We start from the raw sequence: 22,530 nt of genomic DNA, 5'->3' as shown, positions 1-22,530 counted from the left end.
GGTTCAGGATGTAGAGGAGTGATGACTGATAATTATTTAGTGGCTGCCGGTAACTCTATCTATTTAGTCAGAGCATCGGTATACGATTGGAGATTGCGTTTGAAATTTGACGAATAGATATCGGACGTGTCGAAAAGTACAGTCCACTAGTAATTGGCAGTATTCCGTTGTGGCAACTACTACATCCGTATTGTTTGTTGACAATGGTTTATGAGAAGTAGATATATGAATAAATATATCTTATACACGTGTGTATGTATAATACACATATATATATATACATAGAAATATAACATCGAATACAAACTTTATAAATATTTTTGAATCAAATAACATAAAAGTTATAAAAAGTTAATCGATTTTTGCAACTTTAATTAACGCAATATAATTATTTTCCATTCTTTTCTTTCTCTTTCTCTTTATTTTACTTTCTTTACTTTTCTGTTTTTTTTCTTATTTACCTTATTTCAATGAGAGTTATAATTAATTCTTTACAAAGTATCGGAGAGATCTTTTGTTTTTTTACTATTTAACTTTAACAAATGTTTACTTTTATACGTTTTATTTTAAATTGATCGGAATGAAGAAGAATACTTGATTTTTATAAATAAATAAAAAGAAATACGATATAAATAGTATATACAATTTATTTCTGCTTACATACATTGTTTCTCGTAAATGAAAACTTATCTGAGAGGTAAGAAAAAAGTAAATTTAGGGAGAATTACATACACTGCGTTTACTAATAGTTTTATCGTTAGAAAACTTTCTGCATTTGGCAAAGCGATGTTTTTCCTTTACTACATTTCTTTCTTCTTCTCTAGCGAAATTAAATCGTAACGAAAGGAAATTCCCATTCTGAATATAGGGAGAGGTGAAAACTTCGAAGATGGATAGCATTAAGTAAAACTGTGGTAAAATTTATACTTTTCGCCTGCTTTGTTTTTTTTTTTATCTTTTACAAAGTAAAAAGTTAACGAGAGATAGATTGGTATAATTATTAGTCATACAATAATATGAATGATGTAATATGCAAATATATAACAGTAATTTTTGTTATCTACTATTGTTTAATTTTTATAAAATTAATTTCATATTTTGCACCGAAATTTGGTTATTTGCATTTACCGATAACTAACCTCAATCTAAATCATAACATATTTGCGTTAAATAATTCGAAAATATGTAATTACAAATTTTCATATAATGAATTAAATAATATATAAATATTTAAATATTAATAAATTAATTATAAATAATAATTAATAAAAATTAATATATAAATAATATTTAAATAATAATAAATATTTATTTTAAAAATAAATTTAAAAAATGCTATAAATGGCTCAGTTTTTCTTTATTAAACTATAATAAATGTTCACGGATTGAAACAATCGTATGTTTTTTTTCAATATTTTTTTTTGTCTCGTGAATAATACAAAAAAATGTATCAATCTAACTGAAACAATATAAAACATATTTCTTCACGATTCATTATTAATGTTAGAATATCTGTAACAATTTGAATTATATAACTTGTACAATTTTTAAAAATATATTTATATAATTACTAAAATATACAAAATATTCATCTATATTTGTATTCTTAACAAGCATATTATTTAAAGTGAAATAAAAACGTATTTGAAAAAAATTATGTCATACTATAAAATATTTATTGAAAAATTGAAAAAAAATTATAAAGAATTAAAAGGAAATGATCAATTGTTTTCTTAAACAATAAAAATAACAAATAGATATTTTCAAAATTTTATTATCAAATGTTATCGTTAAAAAAAGAATTTGTGTACAATTTATAACAAATTATTTTATACAAATCTTTCAAATATTATTAATAAATTTGTATCCTAAATTCAAAGTTCTTTCAAATCGTTGAGAAACATGATATTTAAATAAATAGATCTATAAAATATCACGATTTCAATAATTATTTAAATAAAGTATTATAATGAAAACCAAGTCTACGAAATGCATAAATCATTTTTCTTTTTTTATCAAATCTTTTAGAGTAAAACGTAAAAACAATTCTTTTATATTCTACCTCGATGCTATAGCAAAAACACATTAACTTTTTTAATTCTTCACACATCTCACACGGCATACTAATTTTTCTCTTTCTCTTTCTCTATAGTATATATTTAATATATATATGTACTAAAAAATGCAGAATACTTTACCAAGATAAAAGTAAAAAGGTATTTAATTAGAAGAAAAAAAATATTCCAAATATTTCTATATATACATTATTATATTTTTTTGCGACCCGTCATACATACGTACGTACATATAATAAAAGTCTCTATGAGGTTACCTAGTTTTATATTTCATAGTATAGGGAAAAAATAAAATAAGAGCAAGAAAAAGAAAGCAAATTAAATTCAATGTTGCACGTGCGTAAGGTACGAAATATTTTTGGGTAATGTTGGTGGTATAAGGTCTGTAGAGAGTTACGATAACGTTGAAATAAAGTAATGAAGGTAAGAAATGAAAGAACTAGAAGAGAAATAAAGGAAGGAAAGTAAGGAAGGAAGGAAGGAAAATGGTCTTTTGGTATAATATAACACGAAACACTATTTTCTGGGAAGGAAACAAATAATATCTCGTTGAATGTATGTTACAGTAACATCTGAGAACGGATGCGAGTCACATAGTGCCGTCTGCCTGACGATGATCCCCCTCCTCCTGTGTATGCTTCATCTGCTCCTAAGATAGTCACGGCACGCCTGAGATCATGAAAAGGAAGTAGTTCAGGAGCGTCGCAGCACGACGAACAACGGCACACTAGTCAAGAAACGAAAGAATAACGGGAACTCGAGAAGCTTATCTTCTTCAAAGGGAGAAAGAAAAGGAAGAAAAATATGGAAGGGAAGGAAAGGAGGGAAAAGGAGACAAATAATATTGTCGATCGATATGGATATATTTATCTGTTTTTAAATGTATTAACGCGTGAAGTACGGCACGAAAATTATCTGCCTATTTCTCATCTACTCCCTTCAAAAAAAAAAAAAAACAAACAAACAAACAAACCTCATCCCTGACACCACTATTCCTTTTCTTTCTTTTCTTTTTTTTTTTTGCTTCTTTCTCTTTTTTTAACAATTTAAACAACAACAACAAAAACAATAATACGAATTTTTATCATCACTTCAACGTTTTTCCAAAATTTTTCATATATTTAATTTATACATCTCAAGTTTTTATTCACAGTACTACTACAGTATCAAAACACGACGCTTCGAATAAATAAATAAATAAATAAATAAAAAAAAAGAATAATAAACAAACAAAAAATATAAAAAAAAAATGACAAAAAATAAAGAAAGGAATACTTTTCCTCGACAAAAAAAAAACAACACAACAGCAACAAACCAACAAGAAACTATATATAGGTTATTTGTATTTCGTTTTCATAAAAGCAATATCCACAAAGGAATGAATTTATATGGAAGTTACGTAAAGTAGCAGCACAGAGGACTGTACAATACGAGACGTGGCGAATGGACGACGAGGATATTCGTTTCGTTTGTTTAGATTGAAGTTTACTCAGGAACAAGAATATGATTTTGTTTTTTTATTTTATTTTATTTGTTAATTTGTTCTCTCTCTCTCTCTCTGTCTGTCTATCTGTCTCTTTCTTTTTTTATTTTTCTCTTATTTCTTTATTGAAATAATAGCGAACATGTGGACAAGCTGTACTTCTAGCGTTAAAAGTTTCAAAAAGAAAAAAACTCGAGAAACGGTTTAAGTATCGCCGAGCCGAGGCGTTTAGGATTGTATATTTGCCGTTTTGTATGTTCCCTATTTGTAAGCATTACGATTGTTATACTATACATATATACGTATATATATATATATATATGTATGCATATATGTTTAAATATATACATATATATGTACATATTTATACGTATATAATAAAACGTGGCATACGCGACACACAACAGTCAAATGAAAAGACGATGTTGAGAAATCGCGTAACGCGGCTCCGTGGAGAAATAATTTTCATGTTCGCGTGCTCTAGACGAGTCTGGGTTAAAAGGGCACTGACCCTTTTTCCCCGTTACGTATTCGTTATTATAATAATAATATAATAATAATAATATAATAATAATAATAATAATAATAAAAATAATTATAACGTTTCGTGTCACTGAGTTGCGTCAACTTTTAACGCTAAGAATCATCGAAGAACAGAAGAAAATAAAATAATGCGATCACAAACAAGATCAATCGATCGATCTTGATACTCGTTAGATTTTATTGATCGACAAAAAAGGTATAAGAGTAATAATAATAATAATAATAATAATAATAATAATAATAATAATAATAATAATAATAATAATAATAATAATAATAATAATAATGATAATGATAATAATAATAAAAATAAAAAAAAACTACAAAAAAAAGAAATAAAAATAGAAAAAAAAAATACAAATAAATAAAAATACTGAAAAAGGTATTATGAGTGCTGCTACCTGTTTTCCCCGATGAAACTAACGAACGTGACGACGAAGTTACTGAAGGATCGATGATGCCATCAGGATTTTCCTTGCGAATCGTTCTTCTTCTATGTAAAATAAGATGATAATATAAAAAACTAAATTATAATTTGATTTTTATTATTCTTATTATTATTATTATTATTATTAATATTATTATTATTATTATTATCTCTTTTCTTAACTTTCATTGATGTTATACTTTCTTTTATGTGCCAGCAATTATGATATAATTGATTAAGTAAATAATATTGAAATAAAAAAAAATTGATGTTATTTGATTTATTTTCTATTCTAATTAATTATTTTATATATATAATGTATAATTTTGTTGGTTTAATTATTCTAACGAAAAAAATTCTCATTAATAATTGAAAGAGAAGCGTGTTCGATAGGAAAAATTCAGATTATTTGAAATTCCTTCGAATTTTTCAAGCGAAACGGTAGCCTGGATGCAATTAATAAATCTCCTTTTCTTGAATAATGACAAAGAAAGGAAAGAGCGTGTGTGTATGTATGTAAGTATGCATGTAAGTATGTGTGTGTGTGTGTGTAAATAAGTAAGTAAATAAGTAAATGAGTAAGAAAACCATAGCAGTGTCTCTCTCGTCGTGTACCAAAGATGTTCTACCTTACTTCGTGCATAATTTTATTTTTATTTTTATTTTAACGTTCTAGGACTCGATTGATTGGAATACAAGAATGTCACGATATCTACCTAACATTTTGCTGAAAAGAAACGAAAAACTTCATGTCCTTTATTTCTGTTTTTATTTTTTATTTTTAACATCGATCCAACGAGCTCAACACGACCATCTTCTGTTTTCGATTTAATATTTTTATTTTTTGCACGTATAAGTTGTATATAATAATAATAATAACAATAATGATATTACTTATAATAATAATAATTAATACTAATAATAATGATTAATAAATAATAATAATAATAATAAAAAGAGAAGTGTAAAAGCTTATCCAGTAAACGAAATTGAAAGTTAAATTTAAAAGTACATAAATATACATACGCACATACTTACGCATACACTACCGACAAAAAGTTTGGAATCATTACGTACATTCGGAGAAACAGGATATCTGTAAAAAAAAAATGAATCTGTTTAAAGTAACTGAGTTAGATTTATTTGTCGTAAAAACTTTATCACGAACTTTGTTTTAGCACGTTCACTGCCTAATTACATTTGACATAGTGTCATTACCACGTCATGCTTATAGTAAATGATACACCCTATAAATGAGCCGTTTATTTTGAAAGTGACCTAACTCCATTTCTGTTCGAATCGAGATATTGTAGGGTTTGCTTTTCAATACAATTAAAAATATATGTACAGGATACTAACGAGTCATACTGCTTAAGTGAATATATAGCCATTATTAAATGAATAATATGCGTTTTTTTTAACAAGAATGGAGTTAGGCCACTTTAAAAATTAACAATTTGATTTGTTATAAAATTTGGAAGGGACTTAACTCTATTCAACATAATTTAAGATGCTTCAAATTGAAAAAAAAACAATACTCAATTTATTTTACATATCTTTAAAACACTTCAGAAACATAATTTATGCGATTCAAAACATTTTTTAACTACATCAATTACAAATCAATTTACTGCTCATTTACATTTTGCGTGTGTGAAAGGGATTTGAAGAAATCATGATATTTCGGTGGTATATGTCATAGTAATTTTGTTCTTTAATTCACCATTATGTTTTTTAATTTTGCTGTTATTATTTGTCTGATATTTTCATACAGTGGTGTCAATATAATATTGTCGAACTTTTTTGGTCTACCCAGACGTGGTAATAAATTCAGGATTTTCAAATTTTCATTTTCATTCATCAATGTCTTATAGAAAATTTGATACGGTTCATTTCTAAAAAAAAAAAAAAACGAATTCAAACATATTTTTAACCAGTTTATCGATTCTCCGTTAAAATTCTGTACCCTTTAAAAATTGCCTTTTCTAATCATTTTGTTCATACAAAAATAATCTTCTTGTTTCATTTCATTTACAATAAAGTTATTACCTTTCCAGTACTTTCTGATAATATTATAATAATCTTTGGGAGACACACGGTAAATAATTTTTTTTAATGACATTTCTACCACTTCAAAATCTCTATCATTACGAGTAATTATGGACAATCGGAAAATAATACTTGACAATTGGAGTTAGGACACCTTTAAAATAAACTTTTTCATCGTTCCATTAATCAGCAAATTTTCGTGTTACAAAATGTTAACGATTTTTAATATATTAGTAACAAATTGATTTAGAATGAAAAAATCATATAAATATATAACCATTACGGTAGCTAACTCGCTTTTTTGGAAAATGGAGTTAGGTCACTTCCAAAGTAAACAGTTCAAATTTGCTTATTTTTTCTGTTTCTGCAATAAAAATCTATTGTTTAGTATTTGAAATTATTTAAAAAATAATTTACTCGCTGTAACAAACAAATAAACTTATTTGGTAAGGAAAATATATAAGAATAATAAGAAATAGAAAAAAATGATACAAAATCCATGCAAGTTCATGCAAATAAGGAAAAATATAAGGTAAGCAATATTTATTTTTATTATTTTTCATTAATAGTTTCATAAATGTCATCAATGTGTTTTGTGAAAACAAAAGAGTCATATTACAAAGATGGTTTGTTTGGACAATCATCAAAAAATATTGTTGTCATCTTTGTTATGTAATGTCAACATGTTAATATTTAAAATATAAACGGGATAGATCGTTGAAAAATTGATTTTTGAAAAAGACTCCAAACTTTTAGTCGGTAATGTACATACTATAAACCTACCAAAAAAGTAAACATCCATCGAAAAAGGAAGATCATGATCGTTAAATCGACATATAAGAGTAAATCTGCTAGAAGAGGAGGAACTCTATGAAGGAAGAGGAAGTTTGCCAAAAGTGATACTTTCGGTAATGTTAAATTTAATAAATTCATGAGAAAATGAGAGAGAAAGAGAGTGTAAGATAGAGATAGTATGATTAAGATCGTAAAGAAGCGTCGAAAATTCGAGGTTCTCAACGATTTTTCTTGAGGTTACCTGGTACATACATATATGCTTATATATATATATATATATATATATATATATATATATATATATATATATATGTTTGTATATATTTGTATATATATACAAACATGAACAAAATTGTCGGTTTGTATACTCTCACTTAGGATAAACGAGGATAATGTATCTTTCTTTCTCACTCCAACTCGTTCGTGAGAAAAACAGACAGAGACAAACAGAAGAAAGAGGTGGAAAAATAGAAGACTATTCACTCGGTTAGGTTGTGTCCCGTGAGCGCAATGCCACGTACGATAGAACTAACACCGGCTCGTAAAATTTCTAGTCCTACCTCGAAGGAAAAGCAGAGTTCTCTTTCTCTTTCTCTTCAATGTAGACACGGAGGCCACAATTAACCCGAATCGAGAGCTACAAGACTACCTCGTTTCTATCTACACTGACTACGAACGTATATTCACTCTGTCTCTTTCTCTTACTCTTTCTTACTCTCTCTCTCTCTCTCTCTTTCTCTCTTTCTCTCTTTCTTGTATACGTATACAAACGAGCGTGTGTGGTTGCATACACGCAGCATCTTCGAAGGAGTTTGAACCCGTGCAAGTTTCAACTTTGCAAGACGTATATAAACGTGGATGCTTCAGGGAGATGGAAGGAATAAATGTGTGTGTGTATAGAACACCAACGAGATTCTACATAGAGGTATTTCTGCTTTTCCATCGTTTCTCGCTTACTTACTTACATATATATATATATATATATATATATATATATATATATATAAATACACAAACACACACATATACGCATGTGCTTTTCTACGTTTCTATGTTCACAGGTGTATTTGTGAAACGAGAAGAAGAAGAAGAAGAAGTAGAAGAAGAAAGGGGTGGAGCATCAACTTCCGTACTTGCACAAACGCGACAAAGAAAACGGCGTTTCAGTTAACTGAAACGTTCTCTTCGTAACTCACTTTCTCTCTTTCTTCTTTATATATATATATCTTTTTCTCTTTCGCTTTCTCTCTCGTCTCCCTCTCCCCTTTTCTATCCACTTAAATTCACTCTCCTTTACTCTTCTTTCTTTCTTTCTTTCTTTCTTTCTTTCTTCCTGTGTGCGTGTATTTTTTCTTTTTCTTTACTTTCTCTTTGTCTCTTTCTTTCTCTTATTGAATATCTCTCTACCTATCCATTTATCTTATTTTCTCCGTTTTTCTCATTTTGACTCCAATATAGATCTTGGATAACCGTCAGACGTCGTCGTTTGCAAACCCAGTGGCGCCAGCTCGAATATTACACTGAAAGATATATAGGCTGAATTATATAATGCGATCACTTGTAGATATTTATTTAAAAGGTTATATGCATGTACACAGTAGGTGTAGGAAGAAGAAATTCCGTAAATGAAATGAATAGGAAGAAAAGATTAAAATTTGTAAATAATAACATTAAAAGATCAATGTGGTGCACTGAAATCGAGTTATTTTTACGGACGAAAGTAAATTTAATATTTTTGGATTCGATGGACACTGCACTGTATGGAAGAAAAAAAAATGAATAGCCTGAAACCAGAAAACTTGCGACCCACAATGAAACACGGTGGAGGTTCTGTACTTGTTAAGGGGCTGCATGAATGCAGCTGGTGTTGATTTGATCATGATACCCTTTATTTCGCAAAAAATTACGTACAGTACTAGCGGATGTATCAATATTTAAATTATTTTTAAGATGTTCGACTATTTTTATTGCACTTATCTTTGAATTCTGTTTTATCATACTTGTGATAACTCGTCTAGTGTACTGATTCATTTTCTCTTTCAAAAAACAAAGGTTTTTTTTTTTAAAGGAAACCGTATTATAGGATGCCGTGTTGTAGGAAGGTTCTCGCAATTTATAAATCGTGTTATAGCGAAACCGTGTTATGAAATGCCGTGTTGTAGGAGGGCTAATTGTACTTTCTACACCCACTGTATATATAAAGGGACCGAAAAGTAATGACGTTTCTACACGTGTCAATTTTTATATTTTAATCAAAAACCGATTGATTTTTATTGGTCTGATATTATAAAATTAGCATACCAGATAACGAGGGGTGATTACATTATTGATTTAAAAATAAAAATTTGTTAAACAGTTATTCATTTGTATTTAAGGTTAGAAAGTAACATTACTTTCCGGTTCACCTAATATAAAACATTTTACTATTTCAATGTGAAAAAGCGTTGGTTACAAGTGTCCTTTTATTTTTCTATTTTTTTTTTTTATCTTTTTATCCTTTTGTATTTTTCTTTTCTTTTTCTATTTCATCGGAAATTAAATCGCTTTTTGTGAAATGAAACATGATGGCCAACATCGTTGCCCATCATCACATAGATTCTCCTACCGAAAAATTCGAGAAACTTGGAAAAAAGTAAATTCCAATGAAGTTAAATCTTATTTTTTCTTTTGGTTCACTTTTGGTTCGGTAAATAGCAATAGAAGTTTCAAGTAAATAAAATCGAAAGAATTCAATCCTGTAATCGATTTCTCGGATTACAGTAGTAGAGTCAATTTTTCTCTTTCGTGTTATCATCGGTTTTGCAAAAAGCCAAACAGAAATACATAAAATTGATGGCTCGTTGGAAGTTTTCTCTCTCTCTCTCTTTTTCTTTTTTCTCTCTCATGTTTTATCATTTTTCTACTGACACTGTCATATATTTATTGTACGTCGAATTGTTTTTAAATAAAATTTCTTTTGAAAAGGTAACGAAAAATTTTCAAACCAAGACGAAAAGTGAAAGATTTTAAGGGGAAGCAGGTTATTTGAGTGGTGGGGGAAAAACGGGGAAATATCGATCGAGGAAGACTTGTGGAGACTACAGGGAAGGGGTAAACAAGAAACTTGCGCATCGAGCACAAACAATTTAAAAGCACGATACGGAAATTGAAACAATGTTATTTATAAGAATGATTAAAAAAAATGAAAACATTTTTAGAACAATAATAGAGAGTAAACAAATAAATAAACAGAAGATAAAATTCAACTGAGCATTCAAAATTTATCACATGTTTTTCACGATTGAAGTCAACTGCTGAGATCATTTTCACGAGAGATATCGCAAATGTACAATAAATAATCCTAATAAATAATTATTTTAAAAATTATTTACTCTGGCGTAATTTTTTGTAAACATACCTCAAGTAAACCTATAATTTAACTATCATCAGGTATAAAAATTAAAAACATTTATATATTAGATGTATTCTAGACTCTTAAAAAAGATATAATGTCATAAAAGTTTATAATATATGCTTGAAAAAAAATTATAATATATAAATAATTATATAACAGCATAAAATAATCAGAGTATGTCTCCAGGGTCATTAGGTTTGCGTCAGAGACTTAACTTGCGAACCCGGAAAGTGTTCAGCTGCGACCCAAAACGTCCAATCATGAATTTATCAATTTTGTTCTTTTTTTAAGCAACATAATTGACAAAAGGTCACAATTAATCCCCAGCCTACAATCCTTCATGTTGAAAACCGATTACTCTTGAATACTATGGCAAAAATCATTCTTAATGTTTAAATATTTGATACACCAATTATTTTCTATCCCTAATGACCTTTTTTTTAATCATAGAGATTTTAAAAATATCTTTATCAACCCATGTTTGATGTAAAAAATAGACGACGTATTTAGGTTGTGAAGAAAAAACGTTAAGTGTTCCTGGTTTATACAATTGTCAATACTAATTTATTTCTCGTACGAGTTTGAACGTAAATGAGATTTTGGTTAATCCAAAGGAAACTCAAAATCAAATCCCACAAGCCGTGATCTCGATTAAATCCGACGAAATTTCATGGAAGAGATACGACGTAATCGTTTGATTTAAATGAAAGAAAAAAAAGTTTACTTTTATAAATCATCCGTTGAACGTAAAAGAAAAAAAAATCTTAGTCAAATTATTCTAGCTTATGGAAATGTGCTCGAACATTATCGACCTATATTCGCGTTCTTTATTTCTGCAATGCGAACAATGCGAAATATAAACTCGCAAACTGGCAATGAATCATTTGTCAGGATAAAACGTATAATGAAATGCCGTAATGGCACGCAGTTAGTTTGGTGGAGAGGGTTAACTTCATCGATTCTGCAGAGTTTCTCTTTTTATGTGTCATCTATTATCTTTTCGTTCTTACGATTCAATTATAATAACAATTTTCGTTAACTTGTAATATTAATTTCATTAAAAATTTGATGCGACACTCATTTAACCAAACTTTTTATGATTTTGTCAGATGGTAAAATAAATTTGACTTAAATTGTATATTTTATATGTTAATAATTTATTAACTATAGATCATGATATGTCAAGTGTATGCTTTTACATGTATAGCAAAATATTTTTTTATATTCTAAATAATGCATCATTAAATTTTTTGTTATATATTTTAAGAAGACATATATAAATGCATTAAATATTAATCCTACTTTTTTCTTTTTATTATTATCAGTTTTCAATTAAAGTTGTTTATATTATTAATTGTATCTCTCAATCGCTTTTATAAAACACAATTTATAATAAAATCTGTTAAATAAGTTTAGTTAAAAATAATGAAAAAAGCTTTAGTCTCTAATTTAAATTAAATAAAATACGTATATACAAAAATTAAAATAATAATAATAATAAGAAGGATATAATTATTTCTTATATATTAAATAATTGTTTTATACTTATGTATAAATATACGATACATGCAATATATGGTCGTTACTACCAAATATAGTTTTCCTATTAAAATCATCGTTATATGTAGTTTATCTTTCGATTACTAATTACTAATCTGCGTTAAAATCAAGCATGGTGTGCGTGATTGATTAAGTATTAATTATACGTGATTACCATGAAAACATAACTCTCCATTCTATCCCATTTGTTGTGCAAATTTTCAAATAATCCTAAAATAATTATAGAAACAAATAATTTTTCTTATATATATATATATATATATATATTTTTTATTATATATTTTATTATATATATTAATAATAATAATAATAATAATAATAATAATAATAATAATAAAAATATTAATAATAATAAATAATAATTTTAATATTATATATATATATATATAATTTTTATTGTAATTTATTATATAAGTATTCTTTGTTTTATTTATGGATATTCTACTAACCATTTGAACTTGTTGCTTCAATTGTCTCAAAGCCATAAATTTTAAATATTGGCACAGTTGGAAAAAGTTTCTTAAAATTGAATGATTCTCGGCTATGACAATATTTATTAAGGGAACATTCGCCAGCCGTCATAAAACCTATTGAATGTGTCTTTAAAACTATTTTATTTCTGAATTCTCTCATTAATCTATATCCATCAGAAAAACCATTAAACTTTAAAGTCCAGGTTTGCATATCACTACCACGTATTATGATAGAAATGCAATCCGCATTGAGTTTACATACGCGTGAATTATGCAAACTATTACATATCGATAAATTCTGTACCATTCCGCCGAAGATAGAAGCATTTTTGTTTGGAAACCTACATAAAAAAAGAAATTTAAAATAATATTCAAATACAAATTAATTATATATAAACCATATGAAATATTAAATATATTACCAATTTTCTAAAGATAACATCAGTTTTTCTATAAGAAAATTTGCATTGTATTTGTACAATAATATCAAGCAATTTGTCGTAACAAGTGGATTGTTATTAAAAGCAGGCCCGAATATTGTTTTTAATTGATCAGCATTACTCAAAGACTCGTCAAACGAGCATTTTAATTCTTCACAATATATTCTTTTACCCGAAACATGTCTATTAAGAGTAATTGTAGTGACTTTAAGGTCAGGTACGTCAGGTAGAAACATACTTAAAACAAAATTATCTTCTTCCATTGAGCAAAAATTTTCTATTGATACCGAGTAACAATTTATTGGTAAAAATTGACAATAGCATCCTTAAAAAACAAACCAAATATCTCAAATAATAATATTCTATGAATCAATATACTTATAGGTATAGTATCAAACTTACTTTGTGGACGTTCTTGACGCCATCCAAGCATAGTAAAAAACATATGTAAAGAAGGCATAATTCGACAACTTTGTATAATTTCTGATCTTACAGTTTCCACATTATCAACAGAATTATTTTTTGCCGTACATATGGGACCCATTCTTCTATTTAATTCTATAGCAACTTCGAACCAATTACTATAAATAAAGGTAAAAAAAATTTTAATTTTTAATATTGAATTCTTATTATCAATATATTTATCGTATGACATATTTTACATATATATGCAATAAACGTTATTAGTTATTAACATAGATATTATAAATAATTTTTGTAGCTATACCGATTAACATGAGAAGCAATTTGCAAATCATATCCGTTTAAATATCTAAACAAAATACGCAATAGTTCGCTGCTGAAAACGTCTTCCATTTTTTTTTTTTAATATTCGATGTTCTAGAATAGAATATATCTGAATTAAATTTTGTATTTTATTAAAAATTATTAAATAAAATTATTTGTTTTTTTTTCTATAATTTACTTATTTTTGATGTGAATAAACACTGACCAAAATGTATTTACATTAAACTCGTACTTTTACTTTTAATAGGTCACAGAAAACGAACCCCTTTTTGTTTTATAAGAAACGTTCCTATTAAAGTTACTAGTCTTACAGCTTTTCTTTTTGAAGGTGAAATAAAGGTTAATGATCTCGAGTTATGGAGAAACTAATTGATTGATCGTTGAGTACCCACAACAGAAAAAATATTTATCTGATTTACTTTATATAAAATCATACTACAAAATACAATGTATTTTTATCTTTAATATGTATTAGTTCACTGTAATAAATATAATGAATACTTATGACAATGATCAGAATATGCCAGAGGTCGGCAACCTTTTGAGACGGAAGAGCCAAAAATTACGATTTACAAAATTTCAAAGATTTAAAGAGCTACAAAAGTTTTTCTTGCCAACATAATAAATAGTACTCGCATTTCAGAACGATTTTAAATGTTTTCTTTTTTCTTTTTATTAAACTCTTTTAACTAAAGAGCCACAGCTTCACATCCAAAGAGCCGCATGTGTCTCGCGAGCCACAGATTGCCGACTCCTGGAATATGCGGATATATTTTGTTTGTATCTATATTATCAAATAATTTAACTGAAAAATTATCTTACCATTGAGAACTGTTTTAATTTTTCCTTACACTAAATATTTGCAGTTTTTGAAACTCAAGACTCTCAAGAATATATAAAATTTAAAAAAAATACATTTCTTATTTAAATGTTAACACTTTCTCCGAGACACAAATTTAAATACATAACGTCTCGTAATGCTTCCCAGGAACGTACTTATTATTCTAAACTATATTCGTATTATATTCGTTATATTTATACATTGTAAACTTTCGAAGACTTTATAGAGGTTAGAAAAAAAAATAAAGATACTTAAACTAAACATTGTAAATTGAAATATGTGGCTGTTTTGGTCGTGAGATGTTAAACTAAACATCAAGTAGTGTAAATATGTAAGTTTCAAAAAAAAATTAAACATATTGGATACTAATTTTTATACAGGGTGTTTCAGTAATTTTGAAATAATATAATCATTAAAAAATAATATTAAAATAATTTAAAGTAATAATATTAATAATATTATTACTGTAATTAATATTAAATTATTTTTAATATAATTAATTATTATGAATTATATTAATATTAATTAACACTTTATAATAATATTAAAGTAATATAAAAATATATTATAATAAATAAAAAATTATATTAAATTATCATATCGTAAATACATGCATTTGTGTAAATAATAACATTTTAATTTTGTTTTTTATTATCCTTATGGAAGTATATAAATAATAAGAACGAATTAGATAATCAGATACTTATTTATCATGCGAAGATGTCATTTACCTAATAATACTTCTTTATGCACGATCAAAAGAGAATGGATTAAATAAGACGAATACAATAAAAAGAGAAAAATCTATAAAGTAATAAAAAGTAATAAAGAAAAATTTTCAACCCCCTCCCCCCCTAAAAAAAAGAATAAAAAATATTAATCGAGATAGAGATTGAAGAGACAGAACAACAACAACTAACCCTAACTTTGAAAAAAAACCCCCAAAAAAACACAAAACAAAAGAAAGAAATATCTCGTAGCAGTAATTCGCGGTGGACATTACTATACGTAAGTACATATAGGCAGAAACATAAAATTCTTCGTGGCTCGAACAACGGGGAGAATAGTGTTTTCTCTATCTATAGTTGTTAGGTATACTGCGACGTAACGTAATTTCATGGAAAATTGGAAAAAGTGGAAAAGGGGTTTGTGTCGTGTCGCGTCTGAAGAAAGAAAAGAAAAGAAAATAAAAGAAAAGAAACAAAAAAAAAAAGAGAAAAAAGAAGTAATCCCTTTTTACAGTCCGTTTTATTTGCGGTCCACACGAAGAATACAGGCTGAATGAATCTCTTTAGATCGAAGCTCCTTTTTCCCTTATATCGATGGCAGCTTTTTCTTTTCGCGGTTCTCTTTCCCTATCTCTATCTCTCTCTCTATCTCTCTTTCTCTCTCTCTCTCTATCTCTCTTTCTATCTCGCTCGATATCGTTTCTGTTAAGAGCTCGTTCAATTCTCGGCTTACGTATCCCTCTATGTATACACAATTCGATATATACACACAAATACATGAATTCAACGGAAGTGGAAAGGAGCAGCATCCGTTGAACGATTTACTTTCTCTCTCTCTCTAATTCTTTTTTCTCTCTTTCATTCTATCTCACTTATTTTCTCTCTTTTTCATTCTTTCTTTCCTATATCGAATCAACAGAAAAACTCTAGCAATAGCAGCTAGTAGAGGTATAGTCAAACGAGAGAAAGAGGGTGGGTTAGGTGATAGCGAGGGTAAGTTGAAGGTAGAGTGTGATAACATAGAACCACACGTAGTCGCGATCCAGTAACGAAATAGCAGAGTCGAACATCTGCGAGCAAAGCTAAGTACCTGCCTATGGAAATTTAACGTCGCACTTTGCCGGTGTGTTACATTTGTAATTCATCGAGCCGCCGCGTGTTACGGACAGCTACGAACTACGCGCGCCACGATAATGGAATGAATTTATATTGGTTGCTAAGTGTCGTCCCCCCTAGCTTCTCTACCTTTCCTCCCTTTTTTTCTCCCTTTTTATTCTCTACTTTTCTTTTTCTATCGTTTTATTTTTTTGTCTTACTTTCTTTCTCTCTTTTCCATCAAGAGTATCCTCTTTTCTTTTCTCTCGTTATTTTTCGCTAGCGAACGAGTTTTTTTCGTTATCAGTTTTCATTCCCCTCTCCCACCCCCTTCCCCCATTTCTCTCATCGATCCTCTTTTCTCTCTATTATATTCGTTCCTTTGATTATATTCTCAAGTGGTAAATAATTATTCTTTTTCATCGTTAGAATATATTATATATATGTATATAGAGATAAGTACATACATATATGTATCTATATTTATATGTTGGAAACAAGCATTGTTCGTCAACAAATATTTTATTCATATTCATCGTTGAAATATTTTATTATTAGTATTTTTATATTGTTATATTATTATTCATAATTATTTTTTTTATTATTTTATATTATTATATTATTATCATTTATATTATAATATTTTTATGTATAAATGTAAATATTATATATTATATTATATTCATATATATTATTATATCATATTTTTTATATTATTATGATTACTATGTGTATTCCCATAATTATGAAAGTGGTCTAAGTTATATATCTTTTGTTTTAAGATATTTGAAAAATTACATTTTTAATATTAAATGAATTTTATATAATATTAAAATAACAAACAACATCTAATGGTACATTTTTGATAATATCATGAAAATTACATTGAATTAATTTAGCTTAAAATAATGTAGTTTAAAATAATTAATAAACTTATTTCTTTTTAATTTTTAAACTTTCATAATTATGGGCACATATTTTAGCTTAATATACACATTATATACAGCAAATAACAGAGGTATTTGTACTACTAATGTAAACAATTAAGTGAGTGAAATCTTAAAATTTTTTAATCTTATATTTTTTAAATTTTTACTTGCAACTCTAGAAACTGATAACTTTGTTTATAAGCATATTAAAAAGTATTTATTTATAAGCACAGTAAAAAATATCATAAAATATAATAATTAAATCCGTCGAGCTGCGAAATTGAATCAAGTGTGCAAACCTACTTGACGAATTTCTAAACAAATTTTTTTCGAAAAAAAAAAACCTTTATATGAATCAATTTAATTCAACATTTTTGACTTACAATTAATTTTTTCTATAGAATAATCTCCTGCTCGCTTATACCACTAGTTAAAGAACACCCATCATATATTATTTATTATACATTTAATTAATAAATAACACTAATCTCTTCAAACTATTATTCAAAAGAGAGGAAGAGAAAGAAAGAAATGGAAGAAGAGAAAAAAATTTGAAAAAGTAATAATTAAATCATATTAATTATTTAACATACGTATTTAACTAATGTATTGAATTTCAAATTCAACGAGATAATGAATCAGAATATTCTTGAGAAGTGGCTTTTCATTAATATACAAGTAAGTAGTACGTATGCACTCCATGAACGCAATCCTGCGGAAAAGAATGTAATAGAACTTTTGAGAAAAAAGGAAAGAAATAGGAGAAAATAGGAAAAAGACTAGAATAAAAGTATGAGAAGGTAGGAGAATGTCCGTCCTTATGTAAATTTGCACATGCTCGCAGTTACCTAGTGATTGTCCACACGTTTTACCCCACCACGATCCATGTGTACTAACTCTTAACTCAAAAAAATTCTAAAAAAAAAAAAATCTCTCCATTTCCATGCACCAACATAGAAAAGCAGTCTCTTCTTTCTTTACCTCTCAAATTTCTCAAACGTCCAGAACGATCCTTCGTCGTAACTTTTACTATCCTCTCTTTTCTAAAACCCCTTTACTTTCTATATCTCTCTCTCGAGTATCATATAATCGATACCGTAAGGAGCAAGTAAGGAGAGTAAAAAAAAATGGAAAAAAAAAATATATAAAAGAAAGGAAAGGGGGTAAGAAAGAAAGAAAGAAAGAAAGGAAAAAAAAAGATTACGAAACCTCTTTTTTTTTTAACGTTAAAATGTACTGGTCCATTGGGAGAAATACTCAGTGTTCTTCATCTCCCTCTCTCTCTTTATCTATTTTTTTTGTCTTCTTTTACGTTAGATAAAGAAGTATAAACGAATTCTCGAGCGAATCGTCATTATTAAAGAAACGTCGCTTAAATCGAAAGAACCCAAGAGTTCCTTTATTTCTCCTTAAAGGTCTAGGACGAAACAAACCTACAGAAAGAAAGGACTACTTCACCTCGTTGAGATTTACCATCCTGTGAGGATGCTTCGGAGGTAAGGAAAAATATATCTCTCCTTTACGGATCACTGAGTTAGCCGCATAGTTCTTCTTCTCTCTTCTTCGTTTAAATCGATTCTTCTCGCGGCGGTGGACTTACACTCTTATCCTTCTTACTTTTGCTCTCTACGACCCTACCCTACCTTACCCTACCCTCCTCACTCTGCCTCTCTTTTTTCATTCTCAGGATAGCTGGCCTCGTGAAATCACGTAATTCAACGAGCGAGAAAAATAGAAAGGATGGGAAAGGAAAGAGAGATGTCCTTTCGTTTCTTCCCCTTTTCCTTTCCCTACACTCTCTCTCTCTCTCTTTCTCTCTTTCATTTTTTTCCTCTCCTTTTTCTTTTTTCCTTATTCCTTCTGCAGAGCAAGTACACGGTAGAATGTGCACAAATCGGAAAGTCAGCTTTAAAATAGATGAGGAAGGTAAATGTGGTAACAGGCAAGAGAGAAAAAGAAATAAAAAAGTAAAAAGAGAATATGTGTGTGTGTAAAAGAGAGAGAGGGATACACCTAGTGGAAGTATCTACGACAGAACTTCGATCACTCGAAAAGCTTTCCTTGATGGCTCTCGAACGACAGTAAGATGTGCCATCGAAACGCCTAGTTGTTGGCGTGAATCGAACCGGTGTGAAATAAACGAAGGAGATTCGTCCTTCTCTACCTTTTCTCTCCTACAGAGAGAGAGAGAGAGAGAGAGAGAGAGAGAGAGAGAGAGAGAGGTAAAAGGACTTTTCCCTTCTTCGAGGAGGCGTCAAACGTACCAACTAAATTTATACCTTCCTTCCTTCTTCCTTCCTTCCTATCATTCGCATTTCTCTCTGGTTTCTTTGACGAGGACAGAAAGAGAAAAAGGGTGAGGAGGGGGGGGGGGAGAAAGACTTTAATTAGTCGTGGATCAAAGCCCCGCTTAATGGAAGCTCAACCATATTGAGTGAACGAATATACACACAGCACGAGAAACTAAATATGATCTTCTCAAAGAACTTTGAAATATACTTTTACTAGAAAAAAAAGAAAAACAAAACAAAATCTTAGATCGAAAGGTCAAATCGGTTTTAGAAAAAAAAACAAAAAAAAAAACAAGTTGTTTTTAATTATATTTTTTTTTTTTTTAATTATTTTTTAAGAAAAAATGATCAAAAAGTGTATGTAATTTAATTATATAATTTTGAATTTTCGTAAAATGATTTTGTTGATTTTCTTTTTTTATTTTTTTTTTCGAAGGGAAAATTATCGAAAAATGTAAATAATTAAATTATATTGTTTCAAATTTGATGTGACTTTGTGTAAAATAAATTTTATGATTTTTCTTTTTGTTTTCGAAGAAAAAATTGAATTGAATTTGACTTGACTTTTCGTAAATTCAATTTTTCTGTTTCCTTTTCATTTTTTTTTTCTATTTTTTTTTCTCGTAATTTTTTTGTCGTCGATGTTAAGCCTTTCTCATCGGCAAGTATCTGCCAAGCAGCAGCAGCTAAGCTGGCTCGGTTTGCGCATAAAACGCGACCTATCGCCGGCAGGTTGGAAATAATCGGAATAAAGTGATTCTCCGGAATAATAGGGAAACCGTCCACCGTTCCAATATCCTTCTTCCTACCCCCTTGAATATAAGCAAGAGACAGGGTTAAAAAAAAAAAACGAAAAACATAAAAGAAAGAAAGAAATATTTATACATAGATAAAGAAGAGGTTACCAGAACACACTGTGGAATCACATTGTGTAGAATTCAGGTCAACAATATATATACATTCATCCCACCCACCCACCATCAATGGGGTTTATAATGGAACCCCAAATAAGTAGAAGTACAAAGGAAAAGAGAGAGAATAAAAAGAAAGGGCAAAAAGAAAGAAATAATGAAAGAGAGAGAGAGAAAGAGAGAAAAACTGGCAAGATTTTATTTAGCATCGTCATTCGTCACAGATTGTATGATACCAACTTGGACTGGTCCTCTCATCCCCTTTTCCTCCAATTTCCAAACTCATCTTCTTAGTTGAAATTCAAGGAGGAAATAGCTGCACCGTCACTTTAGATGGTGGCACATGCCAACACCAACGTGGTCTTTACTTTCAATGTTGTATCCGTTTGGTTATTGTTAATGTGGCAAATTACTCAGCGAATTTCATCCTCCCTTATCTCTCTCTCTATCTCTATCTCTCTTTCTCTTTCTTTTTTTTTTTCTCTCTGCATCTGTTAACCAACTATCTATCTATCTTTCTATCTTTCCATCTTTCTCTGTTTCCTCTTCATAAAGCTGCCTATACATTTATCTTTATCAGCTCTATCAATCTCTCTCTCGTTTCCCTTATAAATTTACAACCCTTCTGAAGACACTGAGAAAGAGAGAGAGAAAGAGTGAGAGAGAGAGAGAGAGGGTAACATCTTCGAACCCAAAGACGAGACCGGAAAGAGGATCCGCTCTGGCGCCCATCTCGCATAGTTCCATACTTCTCTTCCTACATTCTCATGAAACCATCTACCCAGCAGTTTCCCATCGCTCAAACGATGACAAGTGATGCAGACTGATGTTCATCGCCTAAGCGCGCCTAGCGAATCACCATCTTCCGTGTACTTTCATTTATTCTTTCTTTTCTTTTCTTTTCTTTTCTTTTCTTTCATATACCTTTTTTATTCTTTTTTACTTTTTTTTTTTTTACTTTTTGTTGTCGAGCGAAATTCGATTAATCAAAGATTATTTCTTATTCATTTTCTATCAAATAATATTCTTTATTCTATTCATGGATCTACTTTTGCGAGTTGCTAAAAAAAAGATCGAAAATGATGTACATATATATGTATTAGGAGTACAAATAAGTTTTCGCCGTTTTTTTTTTTTTATCAAAAATTAGGAATTTATTGTGATAAAACGGTACATTACGTTTATTCGAAGTATTGTCCATCACAAGCAACTACTTTTTCCCATCTCTCTGGCAGCATTCAGATATTACGTTTGAAGAACTCTTTATCTTTTGAGGCTAACCACAAATCAATCCAATTTATAGTATCTTCATATGATATAAAGCTCTACTCAGACAGACCATGTGCTATCGATCGGAATAAATAATAGTCGGACAGCGCAATGTCTGGTGAATACGGCTGGTGGGGTAACACTTCTCAATCAGGTGTTTTTAAATAATTTTTGACCGGAACCTCCACATGCGGACGAACATTATCATGGAGGAAAATAATTTTGTCGTGTCTGAAGTAGTATTTAATGCATTTTTCCTTTAGAGCTCGGCACAATCTCATTTACTCATTCAGATGTCTGATTTTATAAATTATGATTTTATTAATAACGAGAAAAATAGATATTTAAAGTAAATTATTTTTTGTATAATTTTACTGTACGAGAAGTGGGTCGAAAAATTTGTGGCTTATTATTTTCCAAAAGTTTTGGAGCTACATCAAAAAATAAAAATTAATTTAACTGAAAAAAAATGGTTTCTAT

General features: G+C 28.7%; 2 protein-coding genes across 4 annotated transcripts in view; one reads left to right on the top strand and one right to left on the bottom strand.

Moving 5' to 3' along the window:
- Positions 1 to 3,047, top strand: part of LOC107064439 (uncharacterized) — a 272,414-nt gene extending 269,367 nt beyond the window's left edge. Inside the window, exon 6 of the mRNA XM_015317128.2 lies at positions 2,642 to 3,047. Coding sequence (XP_015172614.1) covers positions 2,642 to 2,733 — 92 coding nt within the window. The 3' untranslated portion in view covers positions 2,734 to 3,047. The remainder of the gene's footprint in view (positions 1 to 2,641) is intronic.
- Positions 3,048 to 3,640: 593 nt separating this feature from the next.
- LOC149032010 (uncharacterized) lies at positions 3,641 to 15,348 on the bottom strand. 3 transcript variants are annotated; one of them, XM_089174195.1, is made up of 6 exons: positions 14,192 to 15,348; positions 13,967 to 14,079; positions 13,642 to 13,820; positions 13,222 to 13,564; positions 12,776 to 13,140; positions 3,641 to 12,536 (listed from the first exon to the last, which is right to left on the bottom strand). In XM_089174195.1, exons 2-6 carry the CDS (start codon positions 14,053 to 14,055, stop codon positions 12,463 to 12,465), a joined length of 1,050 nt encoding a protein of 349 aa, XP_089030321.1. In that variant the 5' UTR covers positions 14,056 to 14,079; positions 14,192 to 15,348; the 3' UTR covers positions 3,641 to 12,462. The 3 variants fall into 3 exon arrangements, with proteins under 3 accessions (XP_089030321.1, XP_089030322.1, XP_089030320.1); XM_089174196.1 differs by having other exon boundaries at positions 13,967 to 14,351; positions 14,809 to 15,347; XM_089174194.1 differs by having other exon boundaries at positions 13,967 to 15,347.
- Between the last annotated feature and the right edge of the window lie 7,182 nt (positions 15,349 to 22,530).

This window comes from Polistes dominula, unplaced genomic scaffold, assembly GCF_049000335.1.
Source record: "Polistes dominula isolate Pdom_NZ unplaced genomic scaffold, Pdom_raw_medaka contig_482, whole genome shotgun sequence".
Classification (NCBI taxonomy): Eukaryota; Metazoa; Arthropoda; class Insecta; order Hymenoptera; family Vespidae; genus Polistes; species Polistes dominula.
This window is presented reverse-complemented; position numbering and strand designations above follow the sequence as displayed.

Bases quoted from the DNA above. Each gene is read 5' to 3' on its own strand.
- LOC149032010 (XM_089174195.1), bottom strand. From the start codon at position 14,055: ATGGAAGACGTTTTCAGCAGCGAACTATTGCGTATTTTGTTTAGATAT. The intron at 13,565-13,641 runs GTAAGTTTGATA...TTGTTTTTTAAG, and splicing joins GCGTCAAGAACGTCCACAAA to GATGCTATTGTCAATTTTTA. The intron at 12,537-12,775 runs GTTAGTAGAATA...TAATTATTTTAG, and splicing joins TGAAGCAACAAGTTCAAATG to GATTATTTGAAAATTTGCAC.